At 51.3% G+C, this 12442-nt stretch overlaps 1 protein-coding gene across 3 annotated transcripts in view; it reads right to left on the reverse strand.

Moving 5' to 3' along the window:
- Positions 1-4176: 4176 nt before the first annotated feature.
- The window catches only part of LOC129195168 (protein dispatched homolog 3), a 148072-nt gene continuing 139806 nt past the window's right edge, over positions 4177-12442 (reverse strand). For all 3 annotated transcript variants that reach the window (XM_054800990.1, XM_054800991.1, XM_054800992.1), the window contains 5 exons: positions 12111-12270; positions 11614-11727; positions 10457-10623; positions 6466-9747; positions 4177-5615 (listed from right to left, as the gene is read on the reverse strand). In XM_054800990.1, the coding sequence (XP_054656965.1) occupies positions 9385-9747; positions 10457-10623; positions 11614-11727; positions 12111-12270 (804 nt within the window). In that variant the 3' untranslated portion in view covers positions 4177-5615; positions 6466-9384. The remainder of the gene's footprint in view (positions 5616-6465; positions 9748-10456; positions 10624-11613; positions 11728-12110; positions 12271-12442) is intronic.

Below are 12442 nucleotides of genomic sequence, written 5' to 3' on the forward strand. Positions count from 1 at the left end.
TCTGCCCAACACAACACGGCCCTGGGAAGCTCAGCAAGACAGAGGCCACCAGCTAGAAAGGATTAAAAGTCCTAGTGCAGACATGCAACCTTCCCTTGCAGTCACCTTGCACTTCTCACTCAGCACCAAGAGATTCAGTTGAAAAGGTCATTAAACTTTAACAACAACAAAAAAAGCACCTCCACACAGCTGTTTTAAAAGCTCACCCAGTTTGCTCTGCCCCAGGCTGTAAAGGGTCCTATCCCTTCTGCATCTGCACTCTCTGGGTTCAGTCTGGTTAGAGAAATAATCTCACATGGCTTTGTTTTGTGTGGGAACTTCTTAATCACCCAACACCTGCAATGCTCCAACAAGGCTGCAGAGCTCTTTGGTGATGGGTAAGGAGACATCAGTGCCTGCACCTGTAGCTAAGATGAACCTAACACAGCTTATGTTCTATAATCTAACAAACATTAAAGTAAAGCAGTCATGAGGTAGCAAGAGCTGCTTGCCTTCCCACCAAAACCAGCCAAGCCAGAATGCTCTCAGTGCCACATTTCAGCTCACCCCTTCAGCAACTGGATGTCCTCACACCCACCCTTGTTCTGAGACTGCCACATCTTTCACTGGAAGACGACATGACCCAGCCTCCCTGCCCACAAGCTATCACATCAGCTACCCAAAGCAGCACCACAACCCTTCCTCTGAGACATATCCCCCCTGGGCTAGTCCATACGCAGGAGTTACCCGTACCTCCTCCCTGCCCTTGTGCACCCCTTAGCAGCCTTTATTGTTGCCTCACAACCTCCTTTTCCAGAAGCAGAACCTTTCATGTTTAAGATGGAGGACATTTCTACTGACTGCCTAAATCACAACCTATTTGTAATTTAATTCAACCTCCTCCACTTCCCATCACAAGCAGTTGTTTACGATCCTGTTTACCAGCTGCTGCCTTTCAGCCCAGCCATGGCTGCGCTTCACTGGCAGATTAATCGATCTCTCCCAAAATGACACATGCACAAGCCCACCCAGCAAAATAGCTTCTCTGCTTCAAATCTGGGTTTGAAACCCTATCTTTGGCAACCTTTCTCACCCCGGCCCAGTGCCCTTCAGGCCTTATTCCTGTCCAGGCTCCTTCACTGCTTTTCTCCCTGCCAAAACACCTGCCAAGGTCCTACCAAGCTCCCTGGCCCTTCCTACTGCTTGTTGCATTCAGCAGCCTGAAACACGTTTTCATGCTGAGCTCCTGGGGAAATAAACTTACTCTAACTTAAGAGAAAAAATAAAAAGCAAGCAATAAGAAATAGGCATCGTGGGCCAACACCCAGAGAAATGCGATCCACAAACCTTCCAAGTTCCCACTGTTTTAGGCTCACTTCAGCTCCTACACTGGCTTACAGTGAAGGAAAGCCTGGCATCCAGCCTCTCCAGCTTTTGCTCATCACCATCCCCAGGCCCTGGGGAGCACATAACAACTGCAAAACCAGCCACAAGGATAAAAAAAAAGCATCCCAGAGGCACAGCTCCCCACAGGTCTGCCAGGGCTCTGTTCACTGCTTGAGAAGCCACTAAGATGTGTCATCTGCAGGGTGACAAATTGCCAGGGAAGGGAAGAGAGTGAGTCATCCACTTTGACTGACCTTTGTGTCAATCATCAGAGGGAGAAGACTGCTCCAGAGCTACCCAGAAACAGATAACAAGCCACACAGGGCTGCACAGAAACCAGCCATGGGCCAAGCCCCAGCCCCATTTGACATGGGGCAATGCCCCCACAGGCACCATGTACAGAGTAAGGTTCTTAGAGAGGGCAAGTGAGAGGCAGCAAGCACAGTACAAGGGAGAAAACCACCAAGGAGCAAAAACCATGCTCCAGACTGTGTGCATGAAATAAATAAAAAAACCCACCCCAAAGACCCTTGTTTTCATCAGCATGGCTGAGTCAGACAAGCATAAGATTTAAAACTCCCTATTTCTGTGCTAAGCCACCTGCAGCAGAGGGGAGGAGGGACGGGGGATAGCGTTAACGACGGGGCACTGCCCTGAGGCAAGCTGAGCCGGGCTGCCACCCCCGTCGCAGGTGCTGAACGCCCCTCGTACAGCGCCCCAGGGCAGCACAGCGGGGCCCTGAGGGGACGGACCCCATCCCCGGTCCCCTCCGCCCCTTACACGAGGGAACCACTCACCCGAGGCGTCACCGTAGCGCGTCCCGTCACGGCAGAAACAGCCGATCCCTTCCCCCCCCCCCTCCCGCCCGCAGCTGCGTCTTAACGGCGCCCCGATGAGGTAACGGCTGCACCTGGGCCCGCCCGCCCCGGCGGCTCGTGCGGCGGCTCGTGCCACGGCCTCGCGCCACGGCCTTGTGCACACACACACCCCCCGCACCCACACGCACACCCACACGCACACCCCGCGGGCTTCAGCCGTTTTAGCAGCTTCACCCCCAAAATGCGGGGCACTAACGAGCCCAGCCCCATCTCTCCAGCTCCCCAAGAAGGGTCCCAGGGACAGGCGGGTGACGCAGGGACAAAGGCGCGGTGACAGCGTCCTGCATGAGCGCCAAGGGCAGGCTCTGACTCAGTTTTTCAGAGAGAAGGTGGCTTTTCCCTTTCAAAGCCACAGAATCGGGGCTTGGGGTTTGGTTTCAGGGTGGGAAGGCGCCTGTGGGAGAAGGGGTGCAGGGTGCACTGGCAGAGCCCCTAAATGCTGGTGGGCAATGGAGACTTCACTGTGCCACAGCTTGACAGGAGACGGGGGGAATTTGCTGTGTGTAATGAAGACTTCACACCATACTCACTCACCTGGAAGAAGAGATGGGGCTCTGCCAAATCGCAGGCAGCAGGTTGCAGAGCATGGACCATCAGTGTTAGCACGGGGGCTGAGCCAGCAGCCCGGCACGGACAGGCTCCCGCAGACAGAAACACAATTCCTTCCCATCTCTGCCAGCTTGAAATGAATAGTGAGCAGCTGTCGGCCCCTGTGATCCATCTTCTGAGCCATTTCCCCTGTCCCAAACCCTTCCCCGGCCCAGCAGCTGTTTTCTGAAGAGCTATGGAAAACCTGCCCATCTCTGCCTGGGTAGGCAGCTGCCATTCCCGAGGGTACCCCTTTCCTGTGCCCCCATCCCCACATTCGGCAGCCCTGGGCACTCACCACTGCCAGGTGGTCCCACAGTCTGCAAACTCAGAGAAACATGTGCCTCCTCCGTGGTCCACAGTCTGCACACAGCTCACCACCAGTGTGCAAGGGAGTGCTCATTGCACCTTCGCTTGGGGCAAGGGACTGAATTCGTAGCCAAAACCGAACACCTTCCAGCCTTGCTTGGCAATTTCCCAGCAGCAGGCTTGAGCATAAACCCTCCCCTACGTGCAATCCCCAATTTCTCATTAAAAGGACCACATTCCTCCTTCCTGCGCATACTGTGACCCTGAGCCTTCCTGCTGTTTATTACAATAGGGGCTTCACCAGTAGCTTCAGCCCCATCTGTAAAAGTGAGGGCTCAAAAACATGGGAGGTTTTTGCTGCAATGTGCTGTGGCTGCTGTCCTTCCCAGCAGTGTCATCACTGGGTGCAGCACGAGCACGCTCACGTAAGAGGGCACGGGGACCGAACCTCGTTCAGCACGGCTGCAGAGACCGGTGAATGCCTGGGTCCTCCTCCTACCCTGCTGGTGGCCTCTGCGTGCATCGGTTCTGCGCGGTCCCGGGAGGTGCAGAGTAGCACTTTGCTGCTGCAGCACAGACACAGAGACAAAACCTTGACCAGAAGTCCATGCCAGTCACTGTGTGTTGTGAAAAACTGCGGTGCTGCAGAGGCAGGCAGATGAATCCCCTTCTTGGCAGATCAGCACAGAGGTGCAATCTTCATGCCGTGCAAGTAGCACACTACAGCGCGGAGGAGTAAAAGGCCTCCACAGAACTTGGATAAAGCTCCTGCTCGAGCCAGCCCTCCTGCAGACCAGTGTGGGATCCTGACCTGGCTTTCACAGACTGTCAGCTTTTCTGGATGTGGTAAGTTGGCTTCAAGGGGCCTGATTTCAGCAGCAGGAGCAATCTTGCGCATGTTGGGAACTGGTGCCGTGGCCTCATCCCCACTGCATTACTTACACGCACAATATATATATAACATGTCAGTGCCACTCTGACCAGCGCTACTTTCACAAGCAACAGTGACATGGTGATGAGTGAAGGATCCAAACATGCGAATGTCAAAATTTTTTATTTACAACAGTCTCCAAAAATCAAGGAACACTGAAAATAGTGAGGGTAGGAGACGACTTACAAAAGTAACACGCGTACGTTACATCAGGAATTGTGCTACATCACTCTGAGAACCGACACTCTAAGGTCTGCACACGACGTGGTAAAACGGCAGTGCCCTCCCTCTGTCCTTGGGGTGCTCACACCTCTTCTCCTCTTGGCTTTTGAACCATCCTCCCTCCCATTTGTTCTCTTCTCCCCTGCAAACCTTTCTGCTCATCTGTTTGTTGCTCTGCCTCTATCCTGGCCGTCCCCCTCCCGACCCCTCCAGCACCTGCCCAAAGGAGGAGCGGAAGGGAGAAAGCCAAACAGCCAAGTAACTGTGTCCTCAGGATGGAGACAAGCCTTGAAAGACCTTTAGCTCCTGGACCTGGGGTACTAAGCCAGGGCAGAGCAGTTAGCGGAGGCCTTTGAAAAACCTGTGAACTATGGCTTGCGTGCTATCTGGGCTGAGGAGTGATTTCAGAAGAAGTAACCACGAGACTGAGTCTGTCCTGTCTGGCTGCAAGTCTATCAGCACAGCTTCCTTGGTGGACAGCGTGGGAGGATTTATACACGTCACAGGTTTAAATAAAAAGCCTTTTATAACATTCCAGGAGGGCAGGCTGCTCTGGTAAGAAAATTCAGTGCAGGACAAGCTAAAAGAATTAGATGCTGTGACATAAAGCAGCATTCCAGTTTGCTCCAGCAGAGACAAAGCCAGGGGACTCCAGAGACCATTGCATCCAGACTACTGTATCAGTGGTCCCAGTAACTCTGTAAGCATGCCACACATCCTTCTCCTTGGGATATTTCTCAGGCTGCCTTTGCTCTGGCATAGTTTCAGATCCAGCAGGGACTGAGAAACACAGCCCAGCTCAGCCACTGATCCCCTTTCAGCATCTGCAGCCTTTGGAATTGCTGAGGTCAGTGGCCAAATCTGATGCTCCAGTTGCCTGGACAGAACCCACGTGAACCCAGCACCTCAAGAGGCAACACAACCTATGGACACAGAGCCAGGAGACCTGGGTCTATTCCTTCCTGCAACACTGATCTTTGCAAATCACAACAGGTCTGTTCCTCCTCGCTCCAAAGCGGATTTTGACAGGGCTGTTGTGAGCACAGACTCTCTCCGAGTGTCCACAGCCGTGGGGAGCCTTAAATTCACTCAGAAGCTCTGCTGAAGGCAAGGAGCAGCAACACCAGCTCTGTGCATATATCACAGTGCTTCGACACTGGGGAGCGGTTCCCTTCCGCGACTGCCCCGGGCTGGCAGGGAGAGAGCTTCTGGTCAGGCCAGGACCCGCTTCGTTTTGTAGGAGACTGCACAGTTTCAGAATGACTCCCATCCTGAACCATTAATATCGACTTTTCAGATTGTAAGCCTCAAAACAGAATTTACTAGGAAAAAAAAAATGAGTAGGCAGTTAACAGAAATATTCCATTGCAGTGCGCTGTAACTGAGAACTTGCGTACATTTCTAATTGCAACGAGATTGTTTTGAAATGGAAAATCGGAGCATTCTCCTCCAAGTAAGGCTGTCTGCTGTGTTCTACTGTTTAAAAACATCAAAACTGACAGCTTCATATGAAGCCTTTTAACTCCCTAGCTTCCTCTGCCTGAGAAATTCTCCCTGAGACAATATCCAGCCACTTTTGGTCCAAACTCTACGAGCACCTTAGGCACGAGCGGCTACCATGGAGAAGGCTGAACCTTGCTCAGCAAGATGACAGGGCCCAAGAGATGGTCTGCGAAACAGAGGAGTCATCAGAGAAAGAACATAGGCAGAGATGTGGGAGGAATTAATTTAGGGTGAGCATCTGCTCCCGGACCAGTGCCAGACAGGTGAGGCCTTGCTTTTTATTGCTACGAGCATCTGCCTCGGAGCACCGATTCCCAGCAGGGCCGTCAGCCCCACCTTCGCATTTGCTCAGATAAACCCATCCATTTTCCTACCTCTATAATTTTATGAATATTTTCTAATCCCAAGGAGGACGCTGCCTACATGGAGATAGATGTACACATCTGCTACTGATTTATTGTCTCAACAGATGCTTGGGGAGATGAGGGTGTTGTAAGCGTTTTGGAGAAGGCTGGGCCCCAGCTCTAAGCCTCTTTCACTCCACAGCACATGGAGAAAGCACCGGCCACCCTGACCACAGGGCTGTGCAGAGTGAAAGGGTAATGGGGCAAATGTCTAGTTAGATCTTAAGACAAGTGTCATGACTGTTTAATCAAGTTTTCAGCTTACCAACATCCAGTGAGTCCTTGCAGTGAAAAGCATCTCGTAGGATCATCTCCTGGCTCTTCTGCCATCCTACTACAATCTGGAGTAAGTTCCTCCTCCTCTCCTTGCCTCGGTTTCCTTGCTGGAGAGTCACAATTTCCTCAATACACCTTTGTGAATCATCTGCTACAACTCTGCACTTAGTCTCTCATTTTCCTTTCTGAATTGCTCCAGCCATTACTCTCCCAGTACCACCTTGGACAAACAAGGGCAAGGTGATGCCCTACTCCTGCTAGTACCAGCCAGCCCTTCTGCACTGTGTAAGCCTGGGCTGGCCAGAGAGGAGGAGGGAAGATGATAGCTTGTCCTTTCGTCTGCCTGCTCCAGAAAACAGGACAGATCCTTCCGGGTGCCAAGAACTCTGTTATTTTTGTCTGCAGATCAGACACTGCCAGATCAGACCCAAGAGACATGAAAGGTTTTCCACTATTTTGAAATTAATCTTTGCTTTCCAAGAGTGGCTGAATGAATGGTCCCAGCATGGTGTGTCCAGAATCACTCTGGGGGTGGGGGGCTTACATAGCCTCTTTATAGTGAGCACAAACATGGGACACCAGGGGCTTAAATGAGCTTTAAACTTTGCAGGATTCAAAGCACATCTACGCCTTGTCTTAAAGGCTTTTCAAGGTTTCTTCATGCTCACAGAAGGAGGAACTTCCTCTAGGGGTGAACTTAGCACCTTATTCTCTTGTCTGGTGACCTGGAAATATCCATCAGCTTTAATCACCCCAAGGAGTTTGAAGCATTAACTAAATTCAGGTCAAGCCGCCAGCCAGAGCATCCTTGGCAGCAGCACTAGGGCTATCTTGCTCTCCCCTGCAGCACCCACACGGGTCTCACGGGGCTGTATATCATCAGCACGCTGCCCTCTACGCTCGCTGCCACTTAGGAGTGCTCAGGGCACCACTAGTAATTAAATTTGGAGACCAGACATAGAGAAAAGCACGGCTTACAGATCAACGTCGGGGCTAAACTGTGCACAGCAGCCATCCAGGCAGCACAGCTTAAGGATACTCAGAAATCCTTTCCAGAACCATTTATTCATGGGCACAGGGTTCATTATGAAGGAACTGGTGTAGATCAGAGGTAGGTGCCAAGGAACATTTAACACTTTGTGGGAAGGGGTAACTCAGCAGCATCATGGGATGGGGAGGAAGAAACCAGGTCTGTTCTGCTCATGCTCTCAGCACCCTCACTGCCTGCAGCAGGATTGCTCTGGATTTCCCCTGGCATCAACAAGAGTCCTGTCCTGGCACTCCTTTCTCCAGCTGACACCTTGGGGAACCTACTTTAGGAGCAAACATTTGATCCGCTTTCAGAGATGACATGATGTGAAGGTGTAAGACTGGCAGGGATCAGAGCAGGGATACTGAGCCAAGCAGAAGTAGCTGCTGGTCTGTCTCAGCAGCACCGTCCCCAGAACTTGGCTGGCAACAGGGATGGGCTTCCTAGAATTTCCATCTTAACAAGGGGGTCAGTCCAGACAGAGAACACAAAGCCACCAGGGACATGGTATCTGCAAACAAATGGAGTCAGGCTGCTTTCCGGCCACCCCCCTCTATTGGCATCCCTATAAATAATGTTTAATGCATCTCCCAGTGGGCCTGACCCCTCCCCTTCTGCTGAGGACCAGATGTGCTGCATATCAATGCACACACTTAGCTATTTCAATTTTAAAAATATGATAGAATCAGTGATGCTTAAAATGTACTTGTTAATGGCACCAGTTTGTGATTTCATTTTACTTTAATATAAGCCATCTGCTCTGAGCAGGCAGCAGTCGCAGACTGAAGCTCCGCTGCCCTCGCGTCTCCACAACGGAGGGTGTCTCTAAGCTGCCACAGAGGACGCACCATTATTTATCCATGCATGCCACCAGATATGGGCTCTACCTGGCCCCGGTGGTTAGCTCATCCTCAGGCTAAGAGCTGACTGCCCTGACAGAAAGGCTCTGCAAGGATCTCAAGGGTGTCTGTTTTCTCTCCGCCATGAAGAGCGGAAGCAGTAACTGGTGAGGTCACACACTGAGGAGGAGGTGGGACTGGGCATCGATACTGCCTTGGCCTCACTGCTGAGATGAGGGAGAAGAGGACAGGCTGCTGAGAGCACTGGCTGCATTTCTGATGGCTGTTCACAGACCCAAGAGATCCCAGCAAAAGGTGCTCTGTCCCTTCAGAAAGAAGGGGAAAGCCATGCCTCCTGACGCCCTCCACAAATGATGAAAGCAGGTCACTGCAGGTGGTGCTACCCAACATCTCTAGTTTGGATCCCACAATCACACCCGTAAGAGCTCCTGTGCAGGGAGTTCACTGCTGGTCTAGCTTGGGTACAGGGCACGCTATTTCCCAGGCCCGTCCAAGAGCTCACTGCTGTTTCCAAATGCTCAGGGAATGAGCCACAGGCTTGGTGCAAGGGTAGGACATCACCTCAAGAGTCAGCGTTGCAATGCTGACCCTGGCCAAGGGGAGGGGAGGGACGGAGGGAAGGGTTTTGAAAGGGAGCAGATGGCCTTCCCAACTTCTCCCCTTTTAGCTTTGCGGTTCCAGAAAGCTCTATTAAAAAAAAAAAAAAAAGAAAAAGAAAGAATGAAAGGAAAGAAAAGAAAAGCAGAAAGAAAATTGAGAGGAGACCTCCTCCCCTCCTACTCACGGGCTGAGGTATTCCCTGGGCAGCCCTCACTGTCCGTCATCCATCCATCACTACCCAAAATAAATACAAGTTTAGAGAAAAACCCATTAGAAAATAAAGTGCATCTGGAGTTGAAAAACTTCTGGAAAAAGGGGATTTTTTTCCTCTTTTTTTTTCTTAGAAAAAATATCCTTTAAAAAAAAGAAAAAAAGAAAGGGAGCAAGACGACAGAGCATGTGGCTCTTGGCATAGGGTCTACAGGGCTGTCCCATTAGGGAGAGGGATCTTAAATCCGCTCTTCAGCAGGGCGAGGCAGATGCATAGACCCAGCAGGCCAGCAAGAAGCACCCCCACCACAGCCTTGAGGCAGGAAGTCCTGCTGCGGATGAAGGTGCCAGGCCCCATGATGCTCAGCAGGGCTGTGCTCACAGTTAATGTGTACAGGATGGAGACTCCTGTGTTGAGGGCCACAATCTTCCCAAACTTGGCAAAAGGGGCAATGATGCAGAAGAACAGTGGGACGGTGGCAATCACTGTGGTGACGGCGCTCGAGACAATCGCCACACCCACGTGACGGACTGCTTCAATCGTCCTCCACTGGCGGCACGCTGTGGGGTCCTGGCAGAAAGGACAGCAGTGTTAAGGCGGAGTGGGGACAAGCACATGGGGCTGCGCTAATGTTTTAGTCTTTGAGAGGGTGGCTTAGCTCATGGGGTCCTGGTCCAGGACAAAGATGCTGTGTGAGTGCAGGCTGGACAGTTCATGCAGTCTCTGAGGTTAAAACCCAGTAGAGGCAAAATCTGCTGGATTTTGTGCCTCCTTTTGGCCACATCACACCAACTGCTGGGCCTACACAACAGAGGCACTGCATGCAGATGCTATGCCTGGGATCAGAGATCCCCAAGCTTTTGTGGTATCCTTCTTCCCAAAGAGAGAAAAGATGTTAACAAGGCTGGAGAAGACCTGGAGGTCCAGCACAGCACAGCAAAGCAATTTGCAGAGGTTACAGAATGAGCGTAGGGCCATTCCAGCACAAGACTGTCTTCACCGGGGCATGAAAGGGGGTTGCTTTGGACACAGCTGTGGCCAGTAGAAAGGGACAACTGTGTGGGTTGGACCCTCAGCTAGGTTTACTGTACTCGGGTACACAAGCTCGAAGCAACCTCTGAGCAGTCAGCCTGACAAGCAGCAAGCATCCCAGGCGTGCTGTGAGGGCGGCAAGAGGCATCCCCCCTTGCCCGTCATGTCTTAGGTCCTGCATCACAGCTGAGTGGCATGGAGGGCACGAGGAGAATGGATACAGGACTATAGGAAGAGAAGAGCTCACCTGTGCCTGGTGTAGTGGCAGGTTTTCCCCTGCCAGCAGGTAGCCCTCCACCAAGTGCACGCAGTAATCGACAGAGGAGCCAACGAGGATGGAGAGGGAAATGGCTTCCACAGCTCCCATTTCCCAGCCAGACCAGTACATGATGGTCACCACCAAGCAGACCACCCCTGTGTGAGGAAGTCATGTTAGGTAAATCTAAAGGACTCCGGGAGTGCTGCCCAGGCCTACTGCCACAAGTCAATCACCGGGGAGTTTGGGATCGTACCCCTGCAGATCTGCACGCTAGCCAGTCTGAATCTCATACACACTGCCCGCGGCCCAGAGGCAAACGCTTCCCTCACCTTCCACTGGCCACAGGGACCATTCAGCAGGTACTCAGACCTGCTGGGGACAGTGAAGCACCTAATTAAATATTAGGCAAACTGACTAATGCCAATTTAGACTAATGCTTGCTAAATGAATCCAAGCCCAGGCAAGTGTGCATGTGTGCACACATGCACTACAGAAAAGAGCGCCCTTTGTTTTGCTTGTTGGAGTTGCACACAGGCACATACACAGGGTTTTCTTAAAGGCAAGAGTGATGTTTGTTTGTGAGTCATGTGTGGGAGACTAAGTGGTTTTAAAATGATAGATTTGATTTTTAAACTGAGAAGTTTAGCAACACACTTAGTCCACAATATCGTCAAATCACCAGCCAGGGAGAGGGAACTATTTACAAATTTGCTTCAAATACTAACAAAACTGCTAAAATATTCAGCTTTTAAAATCTCCCACTGCTTGGAAACAGCAGCCATGGTACAGATCCTTGGGAAGTAGTGCAATTGTTATTCCGAGCATGTGGGACTTAATCACATTATTATACATAACAGGCAGGGATGGCATTTGTGTAGCTAAAACCCTTATTTAAACAAATAGAAGGGATTGTGTAGATAAAACACACTGGGAATTAGACACACAAATCTACTTCCCCAATGAGGTTCCTGTGCACTTGTTGAGAGTTTCTCCTGTTCACCTGGGTATATCAGGACTGGCTCCTGGAAAGCCAACAGGGTTTACACAGGGTAAGAGCAATTCAGTTCAAATCAGACTCGGCAGTGCCACAACCCACCAATTTCAGATAAAGGGAGAGCTTGACACATTGGAATTGGTGTTTTTACCTAAAATGCTGAGCAGCACTGGCAGCAGGAGGAGGATGTGAGTGGTAAACACCGCCACTGCAGCAACACAAATAACCAGCGAGAGGACGAGACCGTACAGGGCACTCTGCACTCCTGGAAAAAAAAAGCCAGCTAATTTGACTCCTGGAAGGTGAGAGCTGGGATGAGAAAGGCACCGTGTCCCTGCTGGCAACGAGACAGGCAGGGACTCACACTCGGGGAGATAGGAAGGGGAGGATGAAAGTGGAAAGTGGGTGATCAACTTCTTGCCTCTCACACCAGCAGGGCAGAGTCCCTTTCCTTCTCTATTTCCCTGGGCTCTGCCTAGGATTTTGACGGTATATGCTGCTTGGGGCAGAAACAGGCTTTATGAGTTTGCACAGCAATGGTAAGGGACTGGAGATGTAATACATGCCCATCAGATGAGACAGAGTGTGCTGTGAAGATGTATCAAAGAGTGTGGGCTCCTCAGGGAGAGAAACGTGGCAGTCACTTGCCTATAATCTCCATGAAGATCTGCTTCCAGTGCTCACAGGTCTGGAAACCGTGACGGAGAGCAGAGCCCTCTGGGAAGAGTTGGAGTTGCTGCTGCAGGAATGTCTCCCATTTCAGGTAGTCAGCATACGTCTGGAAGGAAGATTTCCCTTTGTAGGTTGTCTGTAAGAAGATGAACATGTCATTCGCATGTCCTGCTCTTTGGGGCAGGGTATGCATGGCAAGGGAAGAGGTAGAACAAGCCAGCTGGAGTTGCAGCACCAGGCAGTACTGGCAACAGGCAGATGGGCGAATCTGCCACCAGCTCTTTGCCTGAGCTCTCATGGTAAGAGCT

Source organism: Grus americana, chromosome 21 (assembly GCF_028858705.1).
Source record: "Grus americana isolate bGruAme1 chromosome 21, bGruAme1.mat, whole genome shotgun sequence".
In the NCBI taxonomy this organism is placed as follows: Eukaryota; Metazoa; Chordata; class Aves; order Gruiformes; family Gruidae; genus Grus; species Grus americana.